The 12,649-nt window shown below is 40.1% G+C and overlaps 1 protein-coding gene across 2 annotated transcripts in view; it reads right to left on the bottom strand.

Moving 5' to 3' along the window:
- pdzrn4 (PDZ domain containing ring finger 4) overlaps positions 1-12,418 on the bottom strand; it is a 44,050-nt gene extending 31,632 nt beyond the window's left edge. The window contains exon 1 of one of the 2 annotated variants that reach the window (XM_046860200.1): positions 11,998-12,418. In XM_046860200.1, the coding sequence (XP_046716156.1) occupies positions 11,998-12,066 (69 nt within the window). In that variant the 5' untranslated portion in view covers positions 12,067-12,418. Of the gene's footprint in view, positions 1-3,986; positions 4,042-11,997 lie in introns of those variants that run through there. The other variant, XM_046860201.1, reaches the window with a different exon arrangement.
- Positions 12,419-12,649: the final 231 nt, after the last annotated feature.

The following is a 12,649-nucleotide window of genomic DNA, read 5'->3' as shown; positions in this document are numbered from 1 at the left end:
ATTCCAAAATATACACAAGGCCTGAGACATATTACTGCACATTTAGTTTTACTTAGCTCATATCTCAACATGGCAACGTAACCTTGAAGTTGAGTAGCTTAGCAGGCACTTTTCCAGCTGAAGGAGTTCTCAGTAGAAAAGATGACCCTGAAGGCACAGTTGCATTTTTTGCATAATGCAGCTCATTGCCTCAAAGATTTGTAGACTTGCACTCATTTCATAGCGCTTTTACGCTACAAATCCCTGCTAGATAATTAAATCAATTACTTGAATCATCAGGATAAAAAAAAGTAAGTCACTCTGTATGCTAGTGAATTTAACATTTTCGGCTTAATGTAATTCGTTTTAGATGTGTTCTACTCCAATCACAGCTAGCGTTCAGGATTATTAAGGAAATGAATAATAATTTTCTGGAAACACAGTTTCCACATACAGATTCTACAGGAAACACACTTTAGTGAAAATACCTTTCAGGGTTTTTTGGCATGTCCTTATTTTGTGCCTGGTGTTTATAATTATAAATATGTCATTATAACTAGATTAAATCACAACTTCTGTGAATCCTGCAATGGATACATTGGGCAGCATGAATGTATACATTGACTGAATGCATAAAGAGATCAAGCTGGCTGGTCAGTGTATGTACGTGTGTATTTGTGTGTGCTTATGGGGGATCTCGGTCCAATTCTGCTGGCAGTTTGAACACTAATAGCTCTAATAAAGCATTGTTTCTCAGAGGATTCACTGCTTTATTCACGTTTTTTTTTTCCCAGACAGCAGGTTGCAATAAGCCAAAACTCCCCCTTTAATTTCCTCCTCATATTCACATGCCTGATTGACTAATGAATGCATCTCACACTAAAACGCACTCATGCACAGCTCGTGCTGAATTGTTATGATCGAATTTATCTTTAAGCAGCAATTTAACAATCAGTAAATCCTAGCACAGCAGCAAGATTGTGAATGGCTCCTGAGGAGACAAGGGGTCACAAGGGGTAAACAAGGGGTCGAGCATGAGGTTAGGCACGTATACAGCAAACGTTAAATGACAGACTGAAGCAGTGAGCACGGCTAAGTCAAAAGTGGAGAACGAGTGAAAATGATAAAAGTCTAAATCTAAATGTTTTTATATTCACAATATAAGCCTATTTACAACCAAACCATCTGCTCTACTAAGCTTGTATCCAGGTCTCAGTAGATGCATGTCATGGCTCACTCTGCAATACACTGATCATTTCTGCACACGTGCCAGATTGCCATCCATATTTTCATAATAAATCCTCTTTTTTTGTAGGATTTGCATATTACCTACTGAGCTATTAAGTACAAACCAGGTCTTCTTTAGCATTTCCCTCTGTGAGCAAGCAGACAGTCTAAGAGGCTGCACTGCGGACATCCGTCTGCTGACCTTGCCCCGGCACTCGGCACCACTAGCAGGTGCTTAATTGTTAGATGACTCTGCCAAGCGTATGGGGAAAGCCCTGTCATTAATGCTGAACACTGAACTCAGCATCAGGTAAAAAAAAAGTCTCCTCTTTGACTCTCAGACTTTCAACGTCAATATCGGAAAGCCATCAGCACATCCAGGAAATGAAGTCTGATTTCTTTGTTCCTTAGAGGAAGTCAGAGCGATTATATGCAGTTAGATCAGAGCGTCACTTGGCGTGTAAGGCGGCACCACATGGAGCCACAGAAGCACCAGGATGAGACCAAATGGCTTCCGCAATTGGAAAGAAGAGGGCGGTGGGAATTTGGATGGGGGGATGATGGTGGAGCGAAGGTACATCTGTTCCAAATTCATCTTGTGTTTCATAATGAGGCAAGCCCAATTGGTTCAGGAGCAAAGCGTCTGTTGAAGTGTGATCTTTCAGACAACAATTCAACTGGACAGCGCTTGGCTTGACACAAGTGGTAAGACCATTAATAAACCCACAACAGATATAAACCATATTGCAATGGAGGCCTGAATGTTTAAAAAAAATTGCATGTCCAACACTCAATTTGAAGCATACAATACGAAGACAGATGGAGACAAGCTGAGTTTAACTCTGAACAACATGCTAAGAGAGTCTGGGATGCATACCACATGGTGGACAGTATCAGTTCAAAACTCACTGCCAAGACACTGAATGTAGAATACGTTATGCCACATTGGTAAAGATAAATGTTGACTTTCCAATCAGAATCGAGCTCATTTTGCTTCTGTTTGTAGTAAGAAATTACATTTGTATTTATAGACCCTGGAGTTAATGCATGTCATGGTTCTGGGACTCTAAGCCATTTAATCTATTTCCTGTATATGGCCAGATGCTAGGGAGTGGATACTTTCATTTCATTTCATGCATGAGCTGCCATCAGTGAAAACTTCACAGGTAGAGCGCTCATTTTTTATTTTTAGATTTTACACAAGTGAGGAGGGGCTACTTTCCTGCGTCTCTGAATATGTCAAATCTGGAAGACTTTTCTTTTGAGGCTGTGCGAAGTAAACAGGCAACGGTAGCCGAGTTCTTTGCACCAGCTCCAATGGGATGTTTCATTGCTACAAGGGCTTTTCTGACCCTGAACCGGGTTGTAGAGACCTGTAGGGAGATTTCCAGTGTGGGCTAATGACCTGTAGTCCTGTAGCTGTGGGTTACCCCCACTTTTTGTATTTCTGGCTCATTGCCAGAGTCGATAAACATTTGCTCCAGTGGGTGAAAGCAGGCAAAAAAAAAAAAAACCCTGATCTCCATCTCCATCTCACTTCTGCTTTCTCTGATTGGTGCCATGTATCCCCTTTAGCTGTCCCAAAGCAGCCTTTAAGGAAAGCACAGTTTCCAAATCAGCAGTTCCAGTGCCCTTAGGTGGCATTTTTCTCTACATCCCTGCAGTGCGCAAAACAGACAATATGGTCAAAGGCACTTTATGCATGTCTAGCTTTAAGCAGACACAGTAGTTCCTTTTTTTTCTTTTTTCTTTTACCGGCTTTGTAGCCCAGTTTAAAATCTGGTGTATAAAGCAATACATATTAATTTCCTAGAATTACTACATGTTAGATACACTGCTGAGGAAACACTCATTTCCTTTTTCCAGAAATATTCAATTCAGTTAACGGTGGAACCTTGTGTTGCAAATCCGACCGAATTTACACACAAACACTGTTTTTCTTTTACAATTGTAAACCTTTTTTAAGATTTTTTAACACACTGGCTCAGGCAAATATTTATTGTCAGTGCTGCATCATAAAGCAGGTACTACAGGAATTTATAAGACAGTTTATAATGTATCACGATTGCATCTTAAATTGTTATCATATTTACCATCCACTTATTCGGTTTTATGGGTGGATGGAGGCATCTCCGAGTCTGCTCCAGGCACACTATCACATCCTCACAGGTTTGAGTGATGACTTCTCATTAAGTTCCCTTTTTACTGAGTGGCATCGTAATACCACAATGCACTTCCTCCAAACATACACGTACACACACACCAAAGGTAACAGATGTGTCAAAAATGAACTGACATAACTAACGATACACAGTGAGCTCATTAAAAATGATAGAAAAATCAATTGTGAGTGATTTGACAGGAGTGAAGTCATTAGGTGTAACGATATTAAACACAAATTGACAGGACCCAGCTATGACAAAAGCCAATAACCAACAAAAATGTAGTATGGGCATAAAAGCAAAATTTTTCTCACGTGTATGTAATTTTTACATATTACCTAAGCAGTTACAAGTAGAACACAAATCAGACACAAAATAGTGTTTTACTAACAATAGCCCTTGTGTATGAACTCTGATGTGTAAAAAAAAAAAAAAAAGCTCTTCAAGCTGCACATGCAGAAGAATGACACTACCCTTTATTCTTTTCTTTATCACCTGCTGTCCAAATTAGTCCAGGTTAGCTGCGAAAACTCAGCTATGTACAAACCTCTGTCTTCCCATCAACCCCGTCTGCACCCCTGTGCCTTATCAGGTGGGCTGCAGAGAATGTCCACTGACCTGGAGGCTGACATGCAGAATGAGCCTCTCATCAGGGAATCTGTGTCCCAGAGCCCAGCCTCACCAAAGCAAAGCATCTCCCATGATTGCTCTTTATCCCTGGAGCGAAAGAGCAGGGTGACTTGTGCAGTCCTCCTTATCTCAGACAAATGTTCAGCTCAGCGTTGACATCTAGCACATTTCTTGAAATGTCAGAGCAGATATTGGACTGGAGATATGTCAGGGGAAAAAAAAAACACATAATGTGCAGCTATTGACAAATAGAGCTGATAACAAGCAATACTAGTTTAAAAGATATCTGAAGTATATTCACTCAAAGTAGTAACATTGTATGTTTTATACAGCGGTTATAAATCTTCTATAGACCCACATTGTGACAGGTATGCCATAAAATCACACTTTCAATCAGCCACTGCACCGAGCCTTGTGTACATTTTCTCATTGTCTGTTCAATACCACTTGCATATTGACTCAATGTTGTCTCTCTGACATCTGTCTATAGTGAATGCTTATTTATAAATGCTTATTTTCATGCTTATTGTACTCTTGTTCCCTGGTGCACATTTTCTGGTCTTTGTTTTTTTTATTAATTTGGTGATGTGTGTGTGATTATTTTTGTGGGTAAATGTGCACTTATTTTGCAAATAATTTTTGCACTTGCATCCCCTTCCCTCATATTACATGACACAAGGGCTATGTGTGTTTAGAATAAGGGAGTTTATTATGAAGAATGGTCTTGCATCTGAACTTGAAACAAGGTCATAACACTTCAATAAAAAGCCTGGATTTTGTTCCCCTTGCTCTAAAAAGACAAACATATCAAACCTGAAGACAGCTGTTTGCTTTTATTATTGACTTAGATATTGTTACATTTGCATTTATATACTGATGACCTTTTCTTACATTCAAAAAGCATAATACCAGTGACAAGCAAGCTTCAGATTTTGGACGTTAAGTACGAAAAAAGACGAGAAAGAAAAAATAAAAAAGCTATATCTCTTTTTGTGGGCTCACTATTATACTTTTATACCATAGCAAGAACCATTTAAAGATCATATACATGGAGTGTAAAATATAAAAATTTGAAACAAAAGGCATGAAAGGCAAATACACAGACAATTATATAAATCAAATCCCAACCTTTAACCCCACCCACAAAAGCCATCATATATCTAGCTAATTCACCACTTAACATCTTAATAATCACTCCTCTTACCTCACAGCCACAAGCCCTCTCTCCTACACAGCCTAAATGAGAATAATCAGACAGACGGCAGTTCTTGTTTGTTGCCAGTTGACCAGCCAGCCCCATATGTGATTTCATTGGACTACGGTGTATGATTTCAGTTTTATTCACTGTTCAAAGCCCAGGGCCAATGCTGCGGAGGATGTTGTCACCCCAACACAAGCACGGCGAGCCAGACACTTCATTACACCCCAAACAATCCCTTCACTATGATTTCCTCCTAGCCATAAAGGAGGGAGATTGCTGCTTTGAAATGCATAAAGTGCCATTTATGAGAAAGGGGTTGCTACAGCTTCCCACCACTGAATTTAATAATGTGTCTCTGCCAGTAAAAAACAGAAAATATGGTGCAACATTTCATTTATAGCCCTCCAAAGAGAAGGTGAACAATACGATGACGTTGTAAAGCCACGGAGGCTGATGTGCCCTTTGACCATAATGTCTGACTGTCATTAAAAAAATACAACAGCTGTCACTTAGCAGCTGTTTTGGAAATATTGGATCAATAATTTGAGAACTGTTGACAAAACTGCCAATACTGACATTCGTTAATGATGAACGTTACTTACACTGTTAGTTTCAGCCGAGATTTCAAAAAGAATCTCAACTATTCTATGAATTTCTATTCCATCGAAAAAAAACAAAGACATGGTATGTATGTACTGTATGCATGTACTGTAGGAAGCTCTAGGTAGGATAATTCTTTTTAGAATGCAATTATACTGAAAAGCTGAAAACATATTCTGACCAGATGCTCTTCCACAGACAGTTCAGAGTGATATGTCATGGATTTGGTGCATGCCTGCAAAGGTCAGTGCTGCTCTTACAGGGATAAGTAAGAGGTGCTAACGCAAAAGGGCAATTCGACAGTTCTCTCTTAAATCCTTATCTCATCCTGCTTCCTGAATGAGATTTTCAAAAAGTGACTTATAAAGCTTCTTGACTTTATATCCAGCTATAGAGTGCACGTTGTCGGCAGATTGTACCTCAGAATTACACACACACACACACACACACACACACACACACACACACACACACACACACACACACACACACACACAAAATTCCAATAAATGATAAATCGCAGCTAAATAATATTCAAAGGCCGAAGGCTATTCACTGTCAATATCATATGAACTAGGTAATATAAAGTGCATTGTAAAAGCATTAATCAAAGGAATACACAAAACCAATGACCAATGCACAGAGGATATTCAGGAATTGCACGCACACACATGCTATGAGCGTTCACCTACGCAATACCTGCTAGCTGTACAGTGCTTGCTCCACTAGACAGGCGAGTCTTTGTTGAAATACAACACCTAACCACATAAAAGCAGAATTTTGACAAAAGGAACTAAGTTAATCTTCTTACAAACAGTCAATCAAATCTTACTTGGAGTAACAGGTAATTAAGACTAATACCATGTTCTCTCACTTCCTAACACCCACACACAGCTGTTCCCACACCTGCAGTAAACTCTGGCTAGTTTTACACTTTGTGTTTGCTACATTTTTTTTTCCATAGTAAATTATTTATGACACTGTATCTGTTTCCTTTGGTTAAGTTGTTTATCACCGTGCTGTCCTTTTCACTTTTTTGTCCCTTTTGAATATATATAATCGTCTGATCTTTTTCCAATATTTAGCTGCCCAGTTTCAGTGATCTCCTGCCTCCTGTAGCTTCAGATTCCTGTTCTTTGGTGACAAAAGCAAACCCTGACTGGATATCCACCTGTTTATCCCATCTGCCTCAAGGTCTGATGTGTTGTGTGCTCTGAGATGTTTTTTTTTGCTCAACAGAGTTGTACAGTTATTTGAATTACCAAACTCATACTAGTTTGGCCATTCACTTCAGATCTCTCATCAACAAGGCATTTCAACCCTCAGAACTGCCACTTATTAGAAGTTTATTTGTTTTTGCTTTTCACACTATTTTGTGTCAACTCCAGTGACTGATGTGCCAGAAGATCAGCAGATTCTGAAATCCACAAACCAGCCCATCTGGCACCAACAACCTGCCACGGTTGAATATGCTGACATACATTTTTCCACAGTCTGGTGATTGATGTAAATATTAACTGAATCTCTTGACTCGTTAATGTCACAGTGTTAGTTCTCAAAGCATATCTACTGCATCTTACAATGTAAATTGACTGACCATCCATCCATCCATCCATCCATTCACCCATCCATCCATCCATCCATCCATCCCAAATTGTGGGTATGTGCAAGCTCCTTGAATGATCAGTAATTTTGGAATTTTCTTTTCTTTGGACACTTCTTATTAGTCTTTTTCCTTTACAGGTCTTGGAAGTGCATCTTTAATTAAAAAATGAATAACACAGTTATTAATTACTACTTAGAAACTTTTAAAATAACATGTACAAGTCAATCAAACAATTTAGGCTATTTGCACTTACAGTTTAAAAGTCTTTTTAACACATGTCTATGTTCATTGTATATGAACAATAAAATCTCCCCTAAATTGATTTAATCCATTTAACTGAGAACAAAATTTAAGTAGAGGGTTCACATCTTTTATAATAACCCAAATAAAACATTTGTCCTTTACTGGTTCACTTCAAAACAAGATAAATGCAAAAAATATGTCTGTATTCTTTCTTAGTTCTTTGTCTGTCTTTATAGCTTTCTTTAAACATCTCCTGGTTCTATATTGAATCTTTAAGAACTGTTATGAATGCGATATAGAGAGGGGCTGCACTAAACATTTTCCATCTTCAATGAATGTGCTCATATCTTATGAAAAGACTGACATTTAACTCATGATTTAAACTACATCAACTAGAAATATATTTGGTGAGGACGCAAGACTGAAAGCTAGTGCTCTGAAGGTTTGATGAATCATACAGGCTACTGCAAATAGAGTACTCTGGAAGTCAGTCTGAATATCACACTGGCTATATTAAAAAAGAAATCCTGATTATATAAGGCACTGCAGTGGATGAGATGTATGAGGTGGAGAGAGAGAGAGAGAGAGAGAGAGAGAGAGAGAGAGAGAGAGAGAGAGAAGTGGGTTTAGGCAAATATTTCTGCCTCTTCTTATATGCTTATTTTTCTTTTATGAAAGAAGCATCAATAAGATATCAAGAGGACACATTCAACATTTTATTTAAAGTAAAATGGAATGATATCTGTTTTCTGTGATCAAGTGCAAGTCTCTCTCTCACTCTCTCTCTCTCTCTCTTTCTCTCTCTCTCTCTCTTTTTCTGTATCTCTACCTTATATATAATACTTCACTGTAATCTCACAGCTGGAGACAAGAGATCAATCAAGTCAGGCATTCTTCGCTTTTTTTTTTACCTCCTCCTTTGTTCTTTCCTATCAATTTTAATGGCACAGGACCATCACTCAGAAAAAAATGTAATAGGACAAGAAGATGGATGGGAACATTTGTAGCACAGAGGCAAGAGATAGCACCTGGACGTCATGAGGGGTGACCAGTGTTGAGAAGGGTGCAGAGGCCTCGGGCCATTCTTTACACATATATGATCTCATACACACACACATGGTGGGGGTGACCCAAGCAGAACATTCCCCACCAGTGATAAAATCCATTTATCAGAACACACGTCCTTTCACCTGTTTTCACACCTGTCCTTTTCCACATGATAGGAAAGGCATGCCCAGAAGAATTTGCCGCTCTTCTTTTTACCTTGTCTATCTGAGCTTATTATTACAGATTGTGTCACTGCATCCAGTGATCCTACAGGGGGCACTCACCAACAGACTTTTCTGACATTACACACAAGTGTGCGTGAGCGAAACTGTCTCTTGAAAAAAACACATCCCAGGCCGTATGGTAAAATCCGAAAAACAGCTCAAGCTCAAAACACACACAAAGGAATATTTAATGAACGTGATAACCAGACAAAAAAAACCCCTAACAATTCAGAACCCGACCATATTATGCTCAGCAGTGTGTGTCAGTTTCTCATCTCCGAGTCTCTCTAATTAGGCCAAAACAGACACACACCAGTGAGTTTTTACTCCTTCCAGATGCTGAGCGACACTCTCATGTGAAGTGTTCTGCCAGATGTAAATGCATGACAAGTACAATGGGAAGACAGGGACACAGAATAATAATAAAAATAAAAACAAATCCTTTAACAACTAGTGTTGGGTGTTGAAAATTACGAACAACAGAAGCTTCCAAAACAAATAGTGTATATCAGCTATACTATTTTGAGAGGGAGGTGGGATCTAGTCCATAGTGTAGGCCATATGAATCTCAATTTAGGGTATATTAGTAATATTTTTTACTAATTATTACATATACTGCAATATCCACTGTGTGTCTAGTGTGTTTATGAGACAGAGGGTGAGAAAGGAAGAAAGAGAGAGAGAGAGAGAGAGAGAGAGAGAGAGAGAGAGAGAGAGAGAGAATAGAGAGAGAGCGAGAGAGAGACATAAAGAAAGGAAAAGCTGGTGTATTGAGTAAAGGCCAGGTAGTCGATGTCAGAACAACATAACACACCAACAATTTGCTGATGGGACAACAAAGAGAGAGAGAGAGAGAGAGAGAGAGAGAGAGAGAGAGAGAGAGAGAGAGAGAGAGAGAGAGAGAGAGCAATGGACAATCCACTGGCAGAGCTCATAATCACACTAACACAGTTTAGCATGGAGCCTTTCCAATCCTTGAAAAACACTGCATGATTTGCAAGGTTATCATATTACTGATGACTATTACTGGCTGGTCATATGGTCAACTACACACACACACACACACACACACACACACACACACACACACACACACACACACACACACACACACAACAACAATCCAACGACTGAAACGAATCCAAAACTAAACTGCTTATTTGTTAAAGCCGTTCAATGTACAGAAGATTTTTATTTCAAGTGGAAAAAAGACTCCAGGCAATATAAATTTTTATTACCACCACTTGTAATGCTTGTTTAATCATACGCTGGAAACAGTACAGTATTTTAATTCACTGCATTTCATTTTCGCTGTAATATTCATCAACACCTCACTATTCACTGACTCTCTCTCTCTCTCTCTCTCTCTCTCTCTCTCTCTCTCTCTCTCTCTCTCTCTCTCTCTCTCTCTCTCTCTCTCTCTCTCTCTCTCTCTGTGATAAGATGCCAGGTGCTGATGTGGCAGCAGTCCCCTGCAGAGCATGAGGCTCTACTTGTGCATGGATCAGACTCATCCTCATCTAACACTCCTTGGTCAACACACACCTCCTGCACCAGGACACAACACACTGCCTTGAGTATAAACTAAATTCAGCTCCCACATAAGAGGAAGCTTTGTTGTCTGAGGCTGACCCGGTTGGAAAGACAAGCCCAGCACTATGTCTGATTTATGTTACTAATATAAAACAGGAAGGAAGAAGATAACAGTGGAGAAAATAGTTTCTAATCCAGTGTTTCACTATTTAAAAAAAGCTTATTTGTTAAGTGTTGCAAATATTTGCTTCAGTCAATTCTAGTGTCCACCTCTAGCCACATGACATCTGTGAAACTTTCCACTGCTGAAATGTGAGCTACAAAATGACACACAATCTCCTCTAAGGGATCAGTGTTTTCCGGCTTTAAAACAACTCGCAGCCCTTTGCCGAAACCCAAATCAATTGGAGTACGATGGCAATTACCCATGCTGATATGCCTTTGTGTACAAAAGTGAAACAGCTTTTTGAAAAGTAGTGCTCATGAGTCTGTAATCATAGCAAACTGAATGCAGTTGGGATGGATGGATGGATGCAGGGATGGATAGATGGATGGATGGATGGATAAATGGATGGATGGATGGATGGATAGATGGATGGATGGATGGATGAATGGAGGGATGGATGGATGGATGAATTGATGGATGGATGGAGGGATGGATGGATGGAGGGATGGATGGATGGATGAATGGATGGATGGATGGATAGATGGTCAGTCAATTTAGATTGTAAGATGCAGTAGAAACACTTTGAAAACCAACATTGTGACATTAACACTGTAGTATAAACACTGTCGGTGGAAACTCTGTAATGATCCTTGTTGGTCATAGAATGAGAACGCATACTCACATACTCGAAAGAAAAGGAATAAAACACCTAAAATCAGTCTTTCTGTTCCACACTGTAGAATATTTGACATATACTGTATATAAACTTCAGCAATTCAGGACAAGAAAAAAATGGGCACTGCAATATATTCAGTCGATGTACCAAAACGAGAAAATGTGTACCACTGATTCCGAAACCAGAGCACATATTCCAAAGTCGAGCTAGAAAAAAAATCATACAAGAATTGCTCATATGGACGCACTAACCCCAAACTGTCAGAAGAATTGGGTCTCTTCCATGCATGTGTTGGTTCAGCACAGGTGTTTGGATACGATCTCTGCTATCTCACCAGGGACCTTTTCCTTGGCAAGAACAAATTATCACACTTCCTCTCTAACAGAGAAGGCATACACACACTCACACACTCTCACACTTCTCCCTCATATTTTCCTCTTATATTTTTGCTATTATTTCCTTCCTTACATGGAACAGAGCTGTACCAAATATAACCCTCTTCCTTTGGCAGTGCTTTTTAATCCTGGAATGGAAATTCAGGTGGCAAAATTTCTGTATTGTACAAAAGTCTCTCTCTCTCTCTCTCTCTCTCTCTCTCTCTCTCTCTCTCACACACACACACACACACAGTATACATATATGCAAACTGGTGTAGCAGTGCTCTCTCTCTCTCTCTCTCTCTCTCTCTCTCTCTCCATCCTACCTGCGAGATTTCATAAAGCAGTTTGTAATGCTCCTCTCTCTTCTGCAGCGAGCACAGATTGCAGCCCATCCTCGCCGTCACACGTTCGCAGGAGCTCTCTCTCTCTCCCCAGAATCAGTAGGGGGGTCACCCTCCAGGAACGCACACCGTCTCTCATCAGTCTGCCCTGAGCACTTCTACCACACACACACACTGTGCACAGAGAGCTCCGGTCAGCAGCGCATTGCACAAGCACACCAGCGTGGTGTGTCTGTCTGTGTCTATGTGTGAGAGTGTGTGTGTGTGTGTGTATGATGCGATCACAGCAGCAGCAGCAGTAGTAGTAGCAGGAACAGCCGTAGCGATGTCAGTCTCCTACTCGACTCCCCCCCCTTCTCCGTCACTACCCCACACATACACACACACTCACGCTTTCTCACTCGCACGCTGTGGCTCCTGGTCACATACACAGACACTCCCCCTTCGCTCAAACAACCTGTGCACATGCCTGCTTCATGAATATTGATAAAGGGCCTGACGCGGAGGTGTGGCCAGGAGAGTGGGAGGATCCTGCGGCCCGTGTGGAGCCGCTCGCTCTCATTAAGGCTCTGCCACTGTAAAGACAATGAGACTTCTTTGTGTTAGAGGGACTGAACATCGCAAGAACATCCAT

The sequence above is a fragment of the Silurus meridionalis genome, chromosome 10 (genome assembly GCF_014805685.1).
Source record: "Silurus meridionalis isolate SWU-2019-XX chromosome 10, ASM1480568v1, whole genome shotgun sequence".
Classification (NCBI taxonomy): Eukaryota; Metazoa; Chordata; class Actinopteri; order Siluriformes; family Siluridae; genus Silurus; species Silurus meridionalis.
Note: the sequence above shows the minus strand (reverse complement) of the source record. Positions and strands in the feature narration are given on the sequence as shown.